The sequence below is a fragment of the Dictyostelium purpureum genome (genome assembly GCF_000190715.1).
Source record: "Dictyostelium purpureum unplaced genomic scaffold DICPUscaffold_293, whole genome shotgun sequence".
NCBI classification, from domain to species: domain Eukaryota; phylum Evosea; class Eumycetozoa; order Dictyosteliales; family Dictyosteliaceae; genus Dictyostelium; species Dictyostelium purpureum.
This window is the reverse complement of record NW_003519629.1, coordinates 1-22,867: the sequence shown is the minus strand read 5'-3', so window position 1 is coordinate 22,867 and position 22,867 is coordinate 1. Positions and strand designations below refer to the sequence as shown.

Sequence of the window (22,867 nt, the reverse complement as noted above, 5' to 3'; positions counted from 1 at the left end):
ATTTATTTTTTTTTTTTTTCATATAAATCACAAATTTAAAGTAAAGCTCTATTACATTTTATATTGATTATATGATATATAAATATATATATTAAAGTAATATATTCAATACATATAATAATAAAAAATGATGAATGTATTAAATAGAAAATGGTGTGGTAATGCCACCAAAAATCTTTTATTGTTAAATACAACAACTACCAAAATAATATCAATTAGAAATTTTTCAACTGAAAACAATAATATTAATAATGGCAATAATAATGAAACTAGCAATAATAATAATAGTAGTACACAAACATTACATTGGGAACCAAATATTACAAATACCAAAAGAATGTTATTAAGAGATAAAATGAATATTTCACCAGAAATTACTAAAAAAATACAACCTCAAGAACCAAAAAAACATTATTATCAACAAGAAAAATATAATAGAAATAATCATCGTCATCACCGTAATCGTGAAGACTCTGGCTCTTTAATCGAGTTTTTTAGAGATTCAGACAAGTTAAATTTAAATAATCCAAATTCGTATGTATTCAAATGATTTATTAATTTGTCTTATAATTTATAAAATACTAAAAATTGTCTTTATAATAGATTTGTTGAACATTTAAATAGTGGATTGGTTAAAAAACAAGAAGTGATTAAATATTACAATGAAAATCAATATAAAAGTTTTTTTTATTACCCAAATGTATTTAATTCATTTTTAGAATACTTTTCTAAAAATAGTTATCTTCATTTTAAGAAATTATTATCAAGATTTGATTTTAGAAAAAAAATCGATAGATATATTTATAATAATAATAGTAATAACAATACAGATACAGTAAATAATAATAATGGTAATAATGATAACAATGATAACAATAATAACAATAATATTAGTAATAATGATATCCCAGATATAACACCAAATGCCTCAACTCCCGACTCTACTATCATCTCTTCTTTTCCACCAACCACAACATCTACCATAACAACAAATGACAATGTCCATTCTATAGTGATGACAAAAACATATTTAATGCCAACACACGAAACCTTAAGAATTATAATCGAAAATTACGAAAAAAGAAATGATATTCCAATGGTCGAATATTGGGTAAAGGTTTACAATAGAATTGGTAGATCTTATGATTTTCAAAAATCTCATACAGAATTATTATTAAGAAGTGTAATTAGAGCCAACATAAAATGTAATGCAACCGAAGAAGCAATTAAAAACTTTGAAATTTTAATATGGAACTCCAAAAACAACACCAATGATATTTTAATTGAAATGTTAGAATACCTAAATCAAAAGAAACTTTATAATTCAGGCAAAGATTTGATTTTAAAGTTTTATGAAAATATAGGGAAACAGTATTTGCAATCACAAAAAATTCATGCAGGTTTTATAATAAATTTATACAATAATAGTCTAGATAATAGTAGTAGTCCAGAAAATAATAATATAGATAATAATAATATAGATAATAATAATATAGATAATAATATAAATAATATAGATAATACAGAAAATATAGATACTTTAGATAATAATTATAACTATAAAAAAAAAGGATATTATGAAAGAATAAAAGATGGTAGTAACAATCATGAATTCCTAAATTTCTTAATTACAATCGAAGATATTTTAATTAAAAAAACAAAAGATAGAGTTTTGGATCCAGAACAAAAATCAGTAGTTAAACTATTTTATAGAGAATTGTTTAAAGAGTTATTAGAAAACAATCAAAAAAAAATAGCAGATACTATATATAAATTCTTCAATTCAAAATATATGCCAACTAAAGAAATATATCAATCATTTTTAATATATCATTTACAAAATGAAGAAGTCGGCAAGATTCCACAACTAATCAAATTATTAAAGGAAATAGATACCATACCAGATTTACCAGTATTGTTTTCAACCATAGATTTACTTAGTAGACATAAAGAAGCGCTCAAATTACAAGAAATCTACGATATATTAAAGCAAGAACACAAGAAATCACTTGTCTCCAATATTTCAAAAATGATAGTATTTTCTGAAATGAATGACTACAATCAAGTACTGGACTCTCTCAAAGGTTTTTTAAAAACAACACGATATACACCAGAAATTACCAACTCTGTTATATATATGTTTTTAACATTAAACCGTTATGACTTGGCACTAAAATGGTATGGTGAACGTATTGTTAACTATCAAGTCCTACCTAATAATATTACAATTTTACACTTTATTAGATATCACGAAAAAAATCAAATCAACAATAAAGAAATTAACCAACTATGGGAATCACGTTTGGCTTTATATACTAGTGTAAACTATAATCTATTAAAAGAGCATGGAGAGCGATTTAAAAGAAAGAAAGAACAAAGAGGTAATGATTTAGATAATAAAGATTACAACAACAGCAATGGTATAGACGATGAGAATAGTACAGATACAAATACAAATACAAATACAGATACAAATACAAATACAGATACAAATACAATTAAAAGCAATAACAGAGATAAATATTTTGAAGAAGAATACGATTTTGATTATAATAAAGTTTTATCAGGTTCACTATCAACATTAGACAAGTATACTCTTATGGGTAAAATAAAGATGGAAATGGTCAAATCAAATACTCTTCCCAGAGAACCTCACGACTTCACATTAGAACGTTATTTAACTGCTCAAAATCTCAGTGGTATAGCATACGAATTAAAGCAACAATTCAAGAGTGGTAAAATTAAAAATGGTTTAACTTTCCTTAAAGCAGTCATTTTCCTCCAACAACAAAGCCACACTAAATATTTTGAATTGAACCAGCTCCATCCCAATTCACTTTTCGAAGCAATACTTTTCAACGATATCTTTTATGCTGGTTTAATTAGTTCTGATTTAGAATATGGTATTACAATGCTATCAGGTATAGAGTCTATTATATGGAGAAAGAGCTCACCCATTTGGAATGCAACCATTGTTGGTCTTTTAAAGTATGGCAGATTTGAATTGGCTCTATCCTCAATCAATGCTGCTACAAAATTACACAAACGTTTATCAAGTAGTGAAATTCAAGATTTAATTGAAAACCCTGGATCATTTAAAGAAATTACACCAGAAACTTTAAAAATAATTAGATACAATTTCCAATATCGTAATGACTATATTCATCCAAAAAAACTAGAACATGTCAAAGTGGAAAAAAAAAATAAAAAAGCTCAAAAAAGCCAAGGAGAAAAGAGAATAAATGAAGATGATAATAATAATAATAATAATAATAATGATAATAATGATAATGATAATGATAAAACAATAATAGATGGTGCTGAAGATAAAAAAGAAGAAAATATCAAAAAGCTCACAGTAAAAGTTTTTAAATCAGAAAAAAAGAATTCACCCAAAGTTATAAAAACCGATTTGTCATTGTTTAAAGACACAACCCCAAATATTTAAAAATAAAGTAAAATATTTTTTTTTGATCATTTTAAAAAAAAAATCTGTCTATCAAAAATCTTAATCTTTGTGCATTATCCATATTTATATTATATAATTTATTTAGCTAAAAATATTTATTATTATTTGAAAAAAATGGTTATAGGTATGTAAATCATTATTAAATATTTGTAAAAAGAGTGGTATGTTGTATAGGATGCAAAAGAAATTGTGAGCTTTAATTTTAATTGATTATATAATATAAAAATATTTTATAAAAATCTAAATTTTATTGGATGTTAAAGACTACTTCTTTTGAAAGATTTAATATAATGAATAAAGTAATATAAATAAAAAAAATTAATAAAAAAAAAATATTTTTAAAAACAAAAAATAAAAAATAAACTTTAAAGAGTATATTTAAATTGATTGATGCTTATTATTTAATGGTGAAAAAGTGTGTACTTGTACTACTATGAAATGATATAAAATAAGTGAAGTACATTATATACAGAAGAAAATGGGTGGTTAAAAAAATAAAATAAAATAAAATTTTATTATTAATTTAAAATTTCAAAAATTATAATTATAAAAAAGATATTTTTTTTATAACTGTTATATCACTTTTGTAATAAGAGGTATAATGAAAGCCAATTATCTGATGTTTTTAATAAAAAAATTGTTAATAATTTAATATATTTGTGTTAATTATTTTTTGTAAAGAAGATAGATATAAAGCAAAATAAAAAATATTTAATAATGTAAGATAGTATTTAATAACTTTATTAATTGAATAAACTATAGATAGAGCAATATTAAAAAACAAATAGAACATTATTTTCATAAAAAATATAAAAAAAAATTATTTAATATAGGGAAATTTGGATGGAGCAGCTTCAAAATAAATTTAACTAAATCAAATAATCAAATCAAATAATTATTATTGTTTTTAAACTATATTATAAATACATAACTATTATTTAAAATGAAATTTCATTAAACATAAATTATAATCATAAATTATAAAGAAAATAAACAATTGTTTTTTTAGTTTTATTTTTTTTTTTTTTTTTTTTATTGTTTATAATTTTTTAATTTTTTAAAAAAGAGTCTTTAAAAAAATTTTTTTTTTTTTTTAATTAAAAATTATAGCTTTTACAACACACACATAATTTTTCATTCACCAGCCTTTTTTTTTTTTATAATAGCATACATTTAATAATCTTTGTTTGTTTTTACACATTTCCCTTTTTGTAAATAGTATTTATCTTTTTTTTGTAAATATTTTATTGTATATTAAAATATTTTTATATTTTTTTTTTGTACATATTTTCATTTTATTTTTATTTTTTTTGTAAATAATTTATATTTTTTGTTTTGTTAATAATATATTTCTTTTTTTTTGTATAGTTTTCTTTTTATCAGCTTTTTTGTTATTTATTTTGTTTTATTTTTTGTGTTTCATTTTATTTGTAAATAATTTTTTTGTAAAAAAATGCATGAATTTTTAAAATTGTGTGTTTATTTATTTTTTGGTACCATCTGTTGGAATTTACCATCTTTTATTGGTATATTTATTTTCAAAAAAACCAAAAGAAACAACAAAGAAAAGGATGACTGCCAATGTTGGAACAGTGAAGACAATTACTGGGCAGGTCAGGTACTCCAACAACAGGAAAAACTCCCACAAATCCAACAGATCCAAAAAATTCAACAAACCCAACCACAAGAACAACAAGAACACCTCCAACACCTCCAAATCCACAAAAAACTCCATCTTAACCAACAACAAGAACACCTCCAACAACTTCAACAAAAACAACAAAACCAAGAACACCAAAAACTCCTACAACTCCTAGCACTACAACCAAAAGGACCACAGCAATCCCAACAACCAAAACAAACACAACAACCAATTCCACAACAACCAATTCCACAACAACCAATTCCATTCATCCAAAGAATTCGTCAGCAACCCCAACCACAACAACCACAGCAATCACAACAGACAATCCCATTCATCCAACGAATTCTTCAGCAACCCCATCCACAACCAATTCATCCACAACCAACACAATCCCTAACCGAAAATGCTCCAATAAAGCCAAATGAAATTGATTTATCTTTGGTCAATTCAAATGGAAGATTAAGTCTAGATCCAACTCCATTGAATGAAACAGAAAAGGCATATATACGTTTAAATGAACGTATCGAACTTTATCAATTGATGCCAAAAAAGGAAATCCCAGGTGATGGTAATTGCCAAATGCATGCACTATCAGACCAGATTTTTGGTGACTTGGAGCATAGTGTAATAATAAGAAATAACATTGTCGATTGGCTTAGACAAAATAAAGGTTTTTACCTTCCAAATGGAGAAACCCTCTCAGACTTTGTAACTACAAACAGTTGGGAGGAATATTGTGATAGTATGTCCAAAAATGGCACATGGGGCGATCATTTAACATTGGTCGCTGCAGCTGAAATTTATAAAAAAAATATTTCTATAATATCTTCAGTTGAATCCCAGAGTAGTTCTTTCATAGAAATTACTCCAAGCATTAAATGCGAGAATGGAATTTTGTTATCACATTTTTCAGAATTCCATTATGGTTCTTTATGCCCATTGGCTAATTAAACCATTCTATCGGTAAGTTATTTTATTTTCCCACTATTTTTTTATAAACTATTTTATATTAATTCATTTTATTTAATATATTATTTTAGCAATTTTTTAAGCCATAATCAAGTAATATATTACAAAGATTCTTAGCCGTCTATAGCCTTGTTGTAGTATGATAAATTATTATCACCCACAGAGATTTTTAAAATTTCTTTCAATTTTTTAAACAATGACCGGTTAATAATAATAATTTTAAAAGCTTTTAAATATAAGTAAGTAAATAAGCACATTATTTTACAAACAAAAAAAATCTATTTAGATATGTGATTTATTTGTTAAATATATAAATTACTAATACAAATTAATTTTTTTAATATTTAGTGTAAATTTTGGACAAAGTTGCAGTGTCTTTTTAATCGGTTAGTTCCATCAACCTCTACTTTTTTTCAAGTGGTATAATCGGACTCATTGGTGTACCAAGTAGTGGCTGTTTCAAATAGTAATATAGTTTAGAACCGGCACCAAGTATTAATGTAGAATCTGGATCATGTATTAATGTAAAATCTACCTTGAATCATTTATTTCATCAAGTAGTGTAAAATCTGGATCAAGTTGTAATGTGGAATCTGCAGAATTTGTTGCGCCAGTGACAGCACCTTAGAATATGTTTCATCTTAGTGGTGTTTCATCTTAGCCAACTGGTGGTGACTATGCAGCTCAAAGAGTCTAGCTGTTCGTTAAATATTTGTATAAAAAAATAAGAAAAAGCTATAACCATTCATAACTTTTTGAAAGTGCTGAAGAGTCTTGGTATTATTATGAAGTTGTTATTCTTTTTGATACCCCTATATGGATTTTTAACTCATGTTTGTGGCAAATTTCTAACTAATCAAGTAACCAATGAAGCTCATCCAACCAGTCAAGTAACTAATGATAGACTTCATCTATTTACTCAACTATTTTATTAATATCATTAATTGCTCTGGCCAAGCAAATATGACCATAGAAATCAAATAGTTTTAGGAGAAGAGAAACTGAAGCTTCGGTGTAACTATTAATCAAACTAGGGAAACAGTCACAATGGTGTTATTTAATCAAATATATTTAAAAATGCTCTGTAAAGGAATTAGTATCTGATAGAGGTAGTTTCATAAATAATGTCTCATTTCTGCATGAATGTAAATTTATAATTAGACTTATAAATTACTAGAAATTTTCAAATAGAGATTCTCCGGTCGTTGAACACTTTATCAATTGTAGCTCCGCCATTATTACCCAATTAGTGCTTCAACTAGTAAAGAAGATCCAAGCGCAATTAGACCAATCAATATTTTAAAAAACCAAATTAATTAAAATAAAAATAAAAATTTTCAAAATAAATAATAAATAAATCCTAGTAATTAAATAAATTTACAATTATTTGTTTGTAAATCGTATAAATTTTTTTTTTTATCAATTTACCAATAGACATAAAATAACAACACAAACACACCATAATTTTTTTCTTTTTCGCCCTTCTTTAAATTTTTTTATATTCACACTCATTAACAAAAAAAGAAGAAAAAGTCAAACAAATATTATGGTAATTTTTAAATTTTTTTACTTACAAATATAAACATATAAATAATAAACATTAACAAAAAATAAAAATTTATTATATATTAGGTTTTTGAAACGTCAAAAAAAAAAACTGAACATTTACAAAAAATTAAAATTAACCCTATTTTTAAATTCAAAAAAATATAAAATAAAAAATATTGTGAAATTAAATCAGGGGGGTGTTTGGAGGCGTTTTTTTAAAAAAAAATTAAGAAATGAAAATTTTTTTTTTATGTGCATCACTTTTTTTTTATACATAAAAAAAAAAAAAAAATTTCATTTCTTAATTTTTTTTTGTCGAGACACCCCCTTAAATTTTTTTTTTTTTTAAATCTTCAGGTCAAGATATAAAACAGTTAAAACTGATAAATTTTAACCCCATAGTGGTTCTAAAAAAAGATGGGAATGTTAACTGGCAAAATACAAAATAAAAGATGTTATAAAAAAAAAATTTTAAATTAAATTTTAATTATTTTTTTTTGCTTTAAAAGTTTTTAATTCAAATTTAAATTATTATTTTTCTAATTGTTGTTATATAAATTATTTAAAAAAATGGAAGATAAGTATATGGAAATTAAATCTAGTGAAGATGATTTAATGGCTTCAACTGGTAGTATTTTAAGTGGTGTAATTGGATCTATTCCGGTCGTTGGTAGCTTTCTAAGTGGTATTTTTGGTGCATTTTGGCCAGGCCCTAAGTATCTAACTGTTGAAGACTTTGAAAAAGAAATTAAAAAATTAAAAGAACAAATGATTGCTCTGATGGATCAAAAGATTGATGCTGCACTTGATAGAGTTTTTAATGCAATTATTGACACTGAAGTTTTAGCTTTATTAAATTCTGGTAATAATTTTTCAGATGCTGTCAATTTATGGGCAGAAAGAAATGGCCAAAAAGTCTCCAATGTACCAAAAAAAAAAAGTAAATTTGCTATGGAAATTCAAGATTTAGGTGATGAAGCAATTAAAGAGCTATGCAGAACTCAATATCAAATATTCACTGGTGATGCTGAAAGATGTCTTATCCTATTATCTGATGATAGATTTAATGAATATTCATTAAATTCCCTCGTTTTTACAATGGCACATTATGTTTCTTCCCAATTGGAATGTATTACCAATGGTGTCACATGGGGTTTTCCAGAGAGTTTTATTGAAGGGTATGCATTATTTATTTTTATATATAAATAAAGAAATCTATAGTAGTTACTAATTTTTTAATTACATAAAACCTTTATAGTAATGGAGGAAGTATTATTGGTGTAAAGGCAAAACTCCGTGAAAAAATCAACAGATTCCATATGGATTGCGGAAAAGCCTATCAAAAAGCATTAAAAAAGGGTGCTCAGACTTCCCATATAGATGTTATGAGGACTGTGGTTGCAGCAGGTTTAGTTCACTATTCAGATAAAAGATTATTTGAATATCCTGTTATCAAATTGGAAAATCTCCCATCAGAATTTGTTTTGGAAAAATTTAATAAAACATATGTTCCCATGATGTTTTATTATCGTAACAAAGCCACAACTAAGGAAGATCATGCTATAGATCATGTTACAGGTCAATGGCAAGTTACAACTCTACTTAATCAACCTCGTGATGAACAATTAGTATTCACCTTTAAATTTATTACCCCTCCATGTAAAAAATTTAATTTAAGACTTCATATTGCTGCATTTAAATCCAATGAATATACTGTCAATGTAAAACATAGAGATGGTACTGTTTTTTCAATCAAAACAAATTCTTTAACCAATAACTGTCCAACTATGGAAGTAATTAGACAAACTATAATTAATGGTGGCCAAGTTCCATCTGATATAAAGTATGGAATTTATTCAAAAACATTTGAATTATCATCCCCTGTTACATCATTAGAATTAAAGATACTCAGTATTCATTCCTCAGGCAGCCAATCTGATTGTCTTCACTTTGAGGATTTAAATGTTACACTATTGGAATAGATACATCTCCATTTTATCAACTTTTTTTTTATAATTAAAAAATTAATTAATAAATAAATAAATATAATTAAAGAAAAAAGAATAATCTCTTGAATATTGGAAAAAATCTAACAGAGGGTAAATTCATTTTTTTATTAGAAAAATAAATAAAAAATAAAAAATAAATTTAATTAATTTGATAGGATTTATTTTGCTTGGAATTTAAATAGGGTATTTTTTGATTTTTGATATTTGGTATTTTAATAAGGTGATATAGCTAGAGATTAAAAAACATAGTTAATTTTAGTTTTTACCAAAACTTTGCATTAATGGATAGAAATCAATTCTATTATATAGCTATGCTTTTAGATTTATAAAAAATTTATTTTCAAATGAGATATGTCATAATTTTCTACAAATTAAACGATATCTTTAGAAGAATTTAATATATTCAATTTAATCTTTCATTATTTTTTACTATCTAGATATTTTTTGTGTTGAATTGGATCATTTAATGCATAATTTCTCAAAATACCTTTAATTGTTGATCACCTGAATCCAATTATTTCTCCTTTTTTTTTTGAATGGTTACATCCATATTTATAAATTTTTAAAAATTTCTATTTTTTTAAATTTATTATATCGGTTTGTTTTATTTATTATAGTTTTATTAAAATATAATATTATTATAATAAAAATAAAAAAAATAAGAAAAATAATAAAAAATAAAAAAGTTAAAAATTAATTGAGTCATGCTATTTAATTGTCGCTAAATAAAAACCAGATGTCAAATCAGAAGAAGAATCAATAATGAGTGTATCAGCTGGACCATTATATTAAAAGAGGGTTGGTTTATTTATTACTCTTTTTTTTTTTTTTTTTTTTTTTTTTTTTTATTTTTATTTTTCTGGTCAGAATGATGACGCTCAAATTTAATTTTTTTTTTTTAAAATTATTTTTAAAATTTTTTTTTTTTAAAATTTTTTTTTAATTTTCATTTTTTTTTTTATTTTTATACTTTTATAAAAAAAATAAAATTAAAGAAAGAATGAAAAGAAATATAATAGTATTATTTTCATTATTTGTATTTTTATGTTTGGCTGTGAACACAGCTAAAGCAATCGTTATTGGTATCGATTTAGGCTCACAAACTTTTAAAGTAGCTGTTATTGGACCAAATAAATTCGAAACTGTTTTAAATGATCAATCAGGTAGAAAGACAATTTCACAAGTTGGTTGGTTTAAAGATGAAAGAATTTTTTCATCTGATGCCTTTAATACTGTAAGTTTAAATACATATATATTTTTTCAATAGTTAATAGTATCAAAAATGATGTTCACACCTCCCCAAATTTGTTACTATATTCACATTGTATACATTATAATATAAAATAAAATATTAATATATATTATATATATATATATATTATTAAATAAATAGTGGGCAAGAAACCCAAAACAAATTTATAATTTAGTTCAACCATTTTTAGGTACTGAGTATCAAGAAGGTATGGTCGAAAAAGTTGGTAATGGATTTTTAGGTTTTAAAGTATCTAATGATACTGAAAGAAATACATTTGCAATTCAATACAATGATGAAGTCAATTATTCACCAGAAGAATTAACAGCCATGCTTTTAAAGAGAATTAAAGACATGGCAACTGCATACATTGGCTCATCAGTTAAAGATTGTGTTATTACAATCCCACCATTCCTTAATCAACAACAAAGACAAGCACTTTTAGATGCCGCTGATTTAGCTGGCTTAAATGTTTTATCATTAATTCAAGATGTTAATGCTGCTGCTCTTAGTTATGCAGTTGATCGTACCTTTAACGATAAGAATCAAACCGTTGTATTTTATGATATGGGTTCAAAATATACCAGAGTCTCTTTAGTTGAATTTGAATCACACGATGAACCAATCAAAGGAACTAAAAAAAATAAAACTGTTTGTAAGTAATAATAATAATAATAAATAGAAAATAATATAGTTTAATATTAATTATTTTTTCATTTTAATATTTCTATTTTAGCATCAGTTACAGTTAAAGCTATTGATTGGGATGAAAATTTAGGTGGTTATGATTTTGATATGGTTATTGTTAATTATTTAAAGAGTTTAATTAAAAAACAAATCCCATCAGCCAATATTGACGACGTTAAACTTACCATCAAGTTATTAAAGGAAGCATCTAAAATGAAAGAAAACCTTTCAGTCAATCAACAAGCTCATATTTTCATTGGTAGTTTAGTTGATGATATTGATTTCTCTGCCTCAATTACCAAAAAAGAATTTGAAGAATTATCAAAACCATTAGTTAAAAGAGCCATCGAACCATTAAAAAGATTAATTGAAAGATCTGGTATTTCATTAGTAAGTTTATTTGGAATTTTAATTTAATATTACTAAATAATATAAACCAATACAAATTACTAATAATAATGTATTATATAGAAATCAATTGATTATTTCGAAGTTATTGGTGGTGCTATCAGAATCCCATCAGTTCAACAAGAATTAAAAGAATATTTAAAGAGAGATACTTTAGATAAACATTTAAATGGTGATGAATCAATGTCAAGTGGTGCAGCATTTTATGCAGCAAGTTTAACTCATTACTTCAGAGTCAAAGAAATCAAATTCAAAGATATTTTACCATATCAAATTGATGCTGAAATTAATTACCAAAGTGTCAATACCAACGAAGGAATTGAAAACACTGAAGATGCCGACAATAATGAAGACACAGCCACTACCACCCAATCAAAAGATAAAAAGATTCAATTATTTAAAGCAAACTCTAAAATGGGTATTAAAAAGACAGTTTCATTCACAACCGAAAATGGCTTCTCACTTACTCTCAACAATCCAACTATAAATAAAGGTATTGCAGTCTACACCATCGACTCACTCCCAACTCCAGGTGAAAAATACAACTTTACTGGTAAACCAAAAGTACATTGTGGCTTTAGATTAACTTCAAGCGGTATTGTAGTTTTAGAAAAAGCTGAAGCTGAAATCACTGTTTCATTAATTAAACAACAACCAAAACCAACTAAAGAAACTAAAGAAACCAAAGAGAAATCAAGCGATGATGCAGCCTCAGAAGAAAAACCAACTGAAGAACCAGTTATCGAAGTTGAACCAGTCATTGAATACTATCAAAAAACCATCAGAGTACCATTATCCTATACTGTTAAAAATTTAGGTGTACAACCAATCTCATCTGATCTTCAAAAAACAATGAAAACCAGACTCGATGGGTTAGATACCGGCGATAGAATTTTAAGAGAATTAAGACAAGAAAGAAACAATTTAGAATCATTCATCTATGAAACCAGAGATAAAGTAGAATCAAATGACGAATACATTTCATGCTCTACCAAGGAAGAAAGAGATGAACTTTTAGCTGAATTAGAAATTTCATCCAGTTGGTTATCAGACGCCCAAGATGCCGACAATCCAAACACTGAAGAATACAAACAACAATTAGCCGCAATTAAAAAGAAAGCCGATAAAATCATTAATCGTGTCAAAGAAAGAAATTTAATTCCAACCGCTTTTGATGAATTAGAAGCTCTCATTAAAAAAGTTACCGTCATGTATAACGACGTTTCAAAAGATTTAAATATCACCGAAGAAGAACACAAAGAAACTTTACAAAAGATTGAAACCATTAGCAAATGGGTAAAAGAAAAAAGAGGAGAATTCAAGGCCGCTGATTTAACAAAGAATCTCCCATTCTCATCATTCGAAATTAAATTCAAATTATACGATTTAGAAAAATCAATGAAAGAAGTTTTAAAGAAAAAGAAAAAGCCAGTTAAGCCAACCACCACCAAAAAAGATAAGAAAAAGCCAGCTAAAAAAGAAACAGAAGAAGAGCAATCTGAAACCACTGAACAACAAAAAAATCAAGATGGTGCCTCAGAAGATAATAGAAATGAACAATTCAAAGAACAAAATGAACAAAACGAACAAAACGAACAACAATTTGAAGACGGAGCTTCAGAAGAAAACGAAGATAAAAAAGAATCAAAAATCCATGATGAATTATAAACAAATAAATTAAATATTAATAATAAACAGTTAAACTATATATAATACGATCTTTTTTTTTATAAACAAAAAAAAAAAAAAAATACCTTCTTTATTTTATTTTTTTATTTTTTTTTTATCTTTTTTTTTTATTTTTTTTTTATTTATTTATTTATTTATTATATAATTGACATATATATTATATATTTATAAACCTTGACCTATTTATAAAATAATAGATTAATGATTAGTATATTTACATGCAAGGGGTTTTAATAATTATTTTTATTATTAATACATACGTCTTCTTTCAGTAGCTTTATCTTCGGCAGCTTTCTTTTCTTCTTCTCTTCTTTTGGCAGCTTCTTCTCTTTGTTTTCTAATGACTTGTAATCTTTCTAAATCTGCTCTTTGTTGTTTGGCGTTTTGTTTTGCGGTAAATTGTTGTTTGGCAATTTCTTCTTTTTCTCTACGTGATAACTCAGTCTTTTGGTTAATATTAATTTCACTGACTTTTTTAGTAACATTCTTTACTCTGTTTGGATTGTTAACTTCTAATTCGTCTGAATCGCTTTCTTCTTCTGAATCGCTACCTTCGTCGGATTCTTGTTTCTTTTGTTGAGCTGGTTTAATAAATGATTTTCTTTGTGGTTTTTCATCTTCTGATGAGGAGTTGTCTGAATTATCTGAACCTTCTTCTTCTGATGATGATAATGCTTGGTTTCTTCTCATAACTTCTTCATCATCTTCGTATACACGATCGTGACCTTTGCCTTTATTTTTATTTTTTTCATAATCTCTGCCAAATTGTTTGGTTGTAGCTGGTGCAACAGCACCTGCTCTACCTCCTCTTTTTCCTGCCATAGTTATAATCTAGTTTATATGTATATCTCTAAAAGTAAGAGTTTTGTTATTACTTGGTTTTTTTTTTTTTTTAGAAAATTATAAAAAAAATTTTATTTTAAAAAAAAAATAAAAATTTTAAAAAAAAAAAATAAAGAAAATTTTAAAAAAAAAAAAAAAATAAATTTTAAAAAAAAAATTAATATTTTAATTTTTTTAGAACCTGTTATTTTTTATTTTCATTTCACGATTTATTTATTGGATTAATTAAATAATGAATTAGTTTATAAATAAAAAATAATTAGAATTTAAAAAAGAAAAAAAAAAGAAAAAATTCTATTTCCAAGTTTTTTGGGTTCAACAATTTCATTTTTATGAGTATTATGCTGTAATATAAACAATAAAAATAATAACTATTATAATAATGATAATAAATATAAAAAATAAATAATAAAACAAATAATAATAGTATTGATAATAATTATAATATGATTTAAATAAGTGGTAGCAAAATAAGGTTAGCATGTATTTTAATGTATATTTGGAACCAAAGGATATCATACTTAGGTCTCTTTTTATCTTGAGGTCTAATTTACAAGGGATATTTCAATGAAAAGAATGTTCAAATAGAGATTAGGTCAAGAAAATAGATATCGTTTTGTAAGTTTCAAATTTTATAAAAGGTTTTTAAAGAATTTCATAACAGATATATAATCCACTTAATTTAATAAATATTTATATCTTTTAATAAAATAGTTTAAATAGTTTTAAAATAGTTTAAAAATAAAATAAAATAAATAAAATAATAATAATAAAATTTATTCTTAAAATAAAATTATTTGATTTCTTTTTTATTATAAATAAATATAACAACCCAATCTTAAATAATTAGGTTCGCTTTATTTTAAAAGATTACAGATAAATAAATAAAAAAAAAAAAAAAAAAAAAAAATAATATATCCACAAAGGTTTTTTCTATTTTATTTATTATTATTTGTTATTTTAATAAATATATTGTTTTATTTAACTTTATTTTTTAATATTTTTGTTTTAACAACAATATTACTAAAAGGTAAAAACATATTTTATATTTATATTTTAATATATCTATAGATTTATTCTAAAAATAAGACAGAACCATTTAGAATATTTAAATAATTAAAATTTAAAGGGGGTAATTAATTTAATTGATGTCTTTATTCCAGCATGTTTTTTTTTTCTTTAATTAAACACCCCATACGTTTTTTCTAGTTCACGTGTTTTTATTATTTTATTAATAAAACATTGTTAATGGATTTATTTATAAATTATACTAAAATAAAGTATATAGGATACCTCTCTTTGTCCTTCTATTTGTTTAAATTAATTGAAATTTATTGTTTTGTTTACCCCATTAACCCCACTTTTATTTTTTTTTCATTAAACAATTATTAAAACCTCTTCAAAATCATTACTATATCTTTTAATTTGTTAAAAGTTTTATTTTTAATTAATAATAATATTAATAATAATAAAATCAATATATAGTAATAATAATAATAATAGTTTGATTTTATTTCCATTGAATTTATTATTTTATTTTAACTAGATAATAGATTAAAAAAGAATAAAAAATAAATGTAAAAAAGATTCTATTCGATCTTGTCATTAATTTAAAGTGTCAATTATATCAGAAGTATATGTCTTTTAGAGATTTTTTATTATTGATTATTTTAATATATTAATTTAAAAAATAAAATAGTTTTTAAAAACTAATAAAAGAATTAAAAAGAAAAAAATTATAAATAGAAGAATTTAAAATTTTTTTTTTAAATCATTCAATACAAATTATTTAATTGTACTAATAAAAATCAAAATGTTATTCAGTAAGTATTATAGTTTTGTAAATAAAATATACAAATAAAAAAATAAAATTATTAAAAAATGTATTTTTGTTTATAGAATCATTACAATCAATCACCATCAAATCAAACAACCAAAGAACTCAAACTTCATCATCATTTGGCTCTGTTCAACAATCATCCAACACTGTTTCATTACTTGATGCTAATGTCCATGCCATAGTTGATGCTACTCCATTAGCATTAATAACTGCTGATGCAACCGTTCATGCATAAAGCTTTTTTGTTGTAATCCAAAAAAAAAAATAATAAATTAAATTTTAATTTAAATAAATTAAATTATTTAACACTTTAATGTAAATCTTAACAATAGTTCCTATTTTATTCCTTTTCTATATTATATTTTACTTTTTTTTTTTATTATTTTTTCAATTTCAAGTGTACTTTTTTTTTTCTTATTATTTTTTTTTTTTTTTATTATATTTTATATTTTTTTTTTCTTTCTAATCGATAGATTAGTTTCAAGAAATAAAAGTTCTCAATAGTTAATAGATAATCTGAAATTTACAAAATTGAAATTTTTTAGTTTAAGTTGATTCTCCTAATTATTAATAGATTAAAAAAAATTTTAATATTTATTTTTTTATTAATTAATTAAAAAAAAAAACTATTTAACCAAATAATTTTTTTTTAATAATTCATTAATTTATTAAATTTATAAATACAATAAAGAAGCTTTAAAATGTTATTCAGTAAATATTTTAGTTTTATAAACCTAATATTTAAAAAAAAAAAGTAATAGTATTATTAATTTTTATTTTATTTATTTAGAATCATTACAATCAATCTCAAACAAATCAACCAACCAAAGAACCCAAACTTTATCATCATTTGGTTCTGTACAACAAACATCAAATCAAATTTCTTTGATTGATGCTGATGTCCATGCTGTAGTTAATCTTCTCCCATTAGCCTTCATTACTGTTGATGCAAATGTTCATATTTAAGGGCATGGGTGTCAAAAATTCAATATTATAATTGTATAATTATAAATTATGTAACATTTAATTATATTAAATAAAAAATATTATCTTATTTCAAAAATTCTATAAATCTTTATTTTTTTGATTAAATATAAAAAATTAAAATAAAACTTGATTATTGATTAAAAACAGGCCTTTTTAATACTAATTTAAAACCATGGTTTTCATTTTATATAAAAAATAGCAATAATTTACTCTTGTCTAAAAAAAAAACTAACCCCATTATGACACACATCATTTTTATTTTATTTTACCAATATATTAAAAATAAAACTATTGTTGTCAAATAAACAATAAAATATTGTTTAAAAATAGATGTATCTTTTTTCTTTATTCTATTTTTATAAATTTTAAATAACGAATTTTTTTAATTATAAACTTTTTTTTTTAAAAGATAATTTCAAAAAAAAAAACAAATAGAGTAATAGATTCTATCATTTTATAATAAAATGTTATTAATAGATTAAAAATTGTGGTTAAAATGATTAAAAGATATCATTTGATTAAAAATAATTTTTTATATAATATTATATAAAATCTATAAATAATTATTTATTTAAAAAACTATTTTTTTATATAAAGAATTCGAATATAAATAGAGAATTAAAATATATTATTTTCATTAAATTAAAACAAATATTTATTTAATATACCAAAAACTAAAATGTTATTCAGTAAATATTAAAATGATTAAAAAAGAATTTTAAAGTTTCTTACTAATTTTTATTTTTTTATTATTATAGAATCATTACAATCATTAAACATTAAATCAAACAACAAAAACACTCAAGTCTCATCAAACTTCAGTAACAATCAACAATCATCAAATAATGTTCAATTACTTGACTTAACTGCTGTTGCAGTTGTTAATATTCTCCCATTAGCTTTTGTTGCTGTTGCTGCTGATGTTCACATTTAAAACCGTGTCAAATATTGTTGTATTTATAATTTAAATTTAAAAATTTAAATCAAAATTATATTTTAATAAATAAATATTATTAAAATTATATCACCAAAACTATAAAAATATATTTTTATTTTTTTATTATTTTTTATTTTTTTATTTTTTTTATGTATTAAACTAATCAAAATATTATTAAATATTTTTTTTTTTTTTTTTTTATCGTTCCCACCGATTTTTTATATACTCCGCAAGAAAAAATTTCAATTAATAAAAAAAAGATAACAATTACCAAGATTCCGCAGAAATTTCCCACAACTAACCACTAAATACAGAAGCTTTAGTATGTGTCTGAAATACTCCTTTTATAAAAATTCGAAAAACGAAGTGACTTGTGTCAGATCAAAAAAAAAACTATTAGTTTTTAAAATATGCAAAAAATAAATGTTATAAAAATGTGTCAAAAAAAAAAAAAATCTTTTTTTTTTCTAAAAAATTATGTTTTTTATATTTTTTATATTTTTTTTAATATTTTTTTTATTTTTTTTTTAACATCACCCAAAATAACTCCACAAGAAACTCTTTTATCCCTAAGAGAATCTTTGTGTTATAAAATCTAAAACTTACACAAAATGTAAAAAAAAAAAATCAATCAACCAATCAATCAAAATTTTTAGTATAAAAAAAAAAAAATTTATGCCATTTTAATTATTATTCATAGTAGTAATAAATAATAAATAATAAGTAATAAATGTCTACTACACCAACTGATTTTGCCGAATGGTATAATTCACAACAAAAGATTGTTGAAGCCTATCAAAAAGATGGAACATTACCAGTAGAAATAACAAATAGTAATGTTTCAGAATTTCAAAAATATTATTTATTAAAAAATCTTTTACAAGTTGGTGTTTCATATATCCCATATGTAAGCTCATTGGTTAGTTTCGTTATTGATGCCTCATGGGATACATTAAACAACCAAAGCCAGATGTTATGGAATTCCTATGTCGATATGGTCAATTCTGCAATTTCCACATATGATTTAGCTACAGTTAAAAGCCAGGTAGAAGAGTGTAAAGACTATTCAAAGAAATTCCAAACCCAAAGAAAAAATTTAGCAAAAACTCCAAACGATGAAAAATTAAAAAATGATTGCAAGGTTGCTTTCGTCAATTTCGAAACTAAAATCAGTAGTTTATTGGTAAAGAATTCATCTACAAGAAAAGACGAGTATTGCTACCAAGAACTCGCCGCTTTTACATTCCTTGCAACCACCCACCTTTTCCTTTTAAAGCTTGCAATTGTAGAAGGTTCAAATTGGAATCTCGCTGATGCTTCCATCAACACATATAAAACCGATTTTACAAGCAAAACCAACGAATATATTGCCCACACTGTTACTTCATATTCAAAAGGTATTGAAAAAATTAAATCATTAACTGTTAGCAGTGTCGAAAAATTCAATCGTATCGTAAGTAATACTATTAGATAAAAACAATCTATACATGTAAATTTCATAATACTAATATTGTCTTTAAAAATAAGAACCAATTCCGTAAATTTTGCTCAATCTATGTTTTCGATATTGTAGACGGTGTTTGGATAGGTTTAAAAGACAAATTCAATGGCACCGGTATTAATGTTCAAAATGTTAGATACATATGGTCCAATTTGATGGGCGGGGAATCCCAAAACTACTCTATTGACCAATTGGAGCAGTACTATAGCAGTCATGATCAGTATAAAAAAGAAATTAAAAAAGTAGATTTTGAAAACGATGGTTATTGGTTATACGGAATGAAAACCTATTATAAAGATCCATCAGCTACTAATAGTGAAACCAGCTCTTACTTTGGTATCTCAAATGGTAAAGCAAGTAGTACCTATACTGTTTCATTCCCAACTACACCAACCTCAACTTCTATGCTCGGTGATATAGATGCAATTTCACCTCGTAAAATTCAATTCAATGGTGTCTCTGGTAACAGTGTTTTAACTCTTTCAAAAGATGCCAATCATTGTCAGTAAGTATTACTAATTATTTTACATCATTTTAAAATACAAATAACTAAAATTATTATATTTAGAGTTAAAAATGATCCAGGTGGTAAATATAACTTTTATGAAAACTCTAGCTACCCTGAAACTAGTGTTACAAATCATAAAATTGGTGCATTAGTCGGTGGTAACACCAATAAAACCAACGATACCTCATATGGATTCTTTTCAAATGGTAAAGATGGTTTCTTGGATAGCATTTTAACAGGTTTCATTCCATATGTAAGAGGTTTATTATTTATAAAAAAAAAATATAAAAAAAAGAATTCTAATTTTTTATTTTAAATCTATTAAACAGGAAGTTTATAATGATAACTATTTATTCCAAGGACCTGCAACTTTAACAAATGCACAAAAATTCTATAGCAAAGATGATAATGTTGTATTCCAACGTGATCATGTTTTACCAACAATCCACGCAATGTTTATGCCAGCAAAGTCTAGTATCGTATTCAGATTCACCTACAAGAATACCAATACAACTGTAACTAAATATAATGTCGGTGTAAGATACCACTTTAGCGGTGGCCAAGCTACTGCCTCAATTGTTGTTAAAAAACCAGATAATGAGGACAAAGGTACCATTGCTTTAGCTAAATGTAGCAAATCTGCAGATAACAATGGCTTTAATGAATACAAAATTGCCCTCTTAAACCAAACAATCAATTTTGCAAACTTTTCCGAAAGACAAATTACATTAAAAGCAAACAATAATTTATATCTTCATTCTATTATTTTAATTCCATCCAAAGCAAATTCTGCTTAAAAATAAAATAAAATAAAAGATAATATAAAAAATAAAAAATAAAGTTATTTAAAAAATTGTAAGTAATTTATTTTGTTTTTTAATTTTAGATCATTAATAAAAAAAAATTGATAATTCTTTGGAAATTTAAGGGAAAGACACTATTTGATTTTGATGATAGTTTGGTAAGATCCTTTTAATTGAACCTCTTCTTGTTTTGAAATATTATTATTTCTTTAATATTTAAAAAAAAAAAACTATAATTATTTTTGTTGTTGATGTTGCTGCTGTTGATATTGTAGTTTGGTGGTATTGTTTAAGGCAGTTGTTATTCAATATTAATATGTAATATACACTTTGTGGGTTGTTTGTTTTTTTTTTTTTTTTTGAGTGAAATTTTTTTATTTATTTTTGTTAATTTTTTTTTTTTATTTAACTTTACCATTATTATGAACGAGGTGAGTTTATTTGTTTAATTTCGATAAAATTGAAGAAATGTTTGAACACGCCTCATTGAAAATACACAAGATTTGAAGAGATTGCACTTAATTTTTATTTTTATCTTTTTTAATTTTCTTTTTTTTTTTAATGAAATCTTGATTTAAATTCTTTAAAATTTAATATTAAATAAATTATTATCATTATTTTTTTTAATTCTCTTTCTTTTTAATATTAAAAAGAAAGAGTAACTCTATGCATTAGTATTGTGTTATATGTGTGTGAGTTTGTGTGTTTGAATGTGGGTGTGTGATTAAACCCACTCATTTTTATTATTATTATTTTTATTATCATATCATTATCTTTATCATTTGTTATTTATTTATTTATTTATTTATTTATTTAATATTTATTTATTTATTATTTAATCTTTTTTAATATTTTTTTTTTTTTTTTTTTTTTTATATTATTATAATCATTATTTTATTAATAAAACTTATTAAATAAACTATTAAATATATATAGATACACTTGTTCAATATTTCTTGATAATATTGTGGTATATACTTTTAAATTTCTTGAAAATTAGACACTTTTTCAAAGTAAACAATTTGATTTTTTTTAAAAAAAAAAAATATTTTTAAATTAAAAAAAAAAAAATTGTATAAATTAAATAATTTTATTTAGATAAAAAATTAAAATGTAACTATTATTAACACCATTGCTGATATCATTATTACTATAAATATAAATTATTTCTACTTTTTCATATTACACATATTCCAAAACAAAAACCTACCAAATCAAACTAATCAAGTTGATTTCTTTATTAAATCAGATTAATAAAAATATACATACCAATAATAACATAATTATAACAATAAATAAACAAATATATAAACAAAAAACAAAACAAAAATCATCACAAATTTGATTACTTTTATTATTTATAAAAAAATATATTCAGTCTATAATAGAAATCTAATTTTAGTTTTTCACTTTTATTTAAACCTCTAAAAAGTATTCAAAAATAAAAAACTATAAATAATATTAATATATATATACAAGTAAAGCCCATTAAAATAATATTATAAATATTTTTTTCTTTTTTTTTTTTTTTTTTTTTTGTAATTTAAAATAATAGTTTACATTTAAATGTAATAATGGTGCGAGGATGTATTATTTTGTAATTTTATTTGGTGTGTGATGATATTTATAAAATAACAAAATTCCTGAACCAAAATTTTTTATATCTTTTTTTTATTTTTTAAAATATCAACAAATTCCAAAAATCAATCACAAAATCACATTTTAATCACCCACACATGCACACCGTTATTGATTTTGTGCGGCTCATAAAT

General features: G+C 23.5%; 6 protein-coding genes across 6 annotated transcripts; 5 read left to right on the top strand and 1 right to left on the bottom strand.

Annotated features, from left to right (window-relative positions):
- Window positions 1-127: 127 nt before the first annotated feature.
- On the top strand, window positions 128-3,448 carry DICPUDRAFT_156341 (uncharacterized protein; the record flags this gene model as incomplete). The annotated part of the gene is made up of 2 exons (XM_003291665.1): window positions 128-534; window positions 604-3,448. The coding sequence occupies 2 exons, from the start codon at window positions 128-130 to the stop codon at window positions 3,446-3,448; spliced, it is 3,252 nt and encodes a 1,083-aa protein (XP_003291713.1).
- A 1,474-nt stretch (window positions 3,449-4,922) lies between these two features.
- On the top strand, window positions 4,923-6,065 carry DICPUDRAFT_156339 (uncharacterized protein; the record flags this gene model as incomplete). The annotated part of the gene is made up of 1 exon (XM_003291664.1): window positions 4,923-6,065. One exon carries the CDS (start codon window positions 4,923-4,925, stop codon window positions 6,063-6,065), a length of 1,143 nt encoding a protein of 380 aa, XP_003291712.1.
- Window positions 6,066-8,201: 2,136 nt separating this feature from the next.
- DICPUDRAFT_156337 (uncharacterized protein) lies at window positions 8,202-9,613 on the top strand (the record flags this gene model as incomplete). The annotated part of the gene is made up of 2 exons (XM_003291663.1): window positions 8,202-8,809; window positions 8,890-9,613. The coding sequence occupies 2 exons, from the start codon at window positions 8,202-8,204 to the stop codon at window positions 9,611-9,613; spliced, it is 1,332 nt and encodes a 443-aa protein (XP_003291711.1).
- Window positions 9,614-10,640: 1,027 nt separating this feature from the next.
- On the top strand, window positions 10,641-13,655 carry DICPUDRAFT_156336 (uncharacterized protein; the record flags this gene model as incomplete). Its single annotated transcript, XM_003291662.1, has 4 exons — window positions 10,641-10,874; window positions 11,034-11,547; window positions 11,629-11,969; window positions 12,051-13,655. The coding sequence occupies 4 exons, from the start codon at window positions 10,641-10,643 to the stop codon at window positions 13,653-13,655; spliced, it is 2,694 nt and encodes an 897-aa protein (XP_003291710.1).
- A 186-nt stretch (window positions 13,656-13,841) lies between these two features.
- DICPUDRAFT_156335 (uncharacterized protein) lies at window positions 13,842-14,498 on the bottom strand (the record flags this gene model as incomplete). The annotated part of the gene is made up of 2 exons (XM_003291658.1): window positions 13,842-13,855; window positions 13,937-14,498. 2 exons carry the CDS (start codon window positions 14,496-14,498, stop codon window positions 13,842-13,844), a joined length of 576 nt encoding a protein of 191 aa, XP_003291706.1.
- A 4,515-nt stretch (window positions 14,499-19,013) lies between these two features.
- DICPUDRAFT_156331 (uncharacterized protein) lies at window positions 19,014-21,089 on the top strand (the record flags this gene model as incomplete). Its single annotated transcript, XM_003291661.1, has 4 exons — window positions 19,014-19,736; window positions 19,811-20,289; window positions 20,353-20,545; window positions 20,622-21,089. 4 exons carry the CDS (start codon window positions 19,014-19,016, stop codon window positions 21,087-21,089), a joined length of 1,863 nt encoding a protein of 620 aa, XP_003291709.1.
- Between the last annotated feature and the right edge of the window lie 1,778 nt (window positions 21,090-22,867).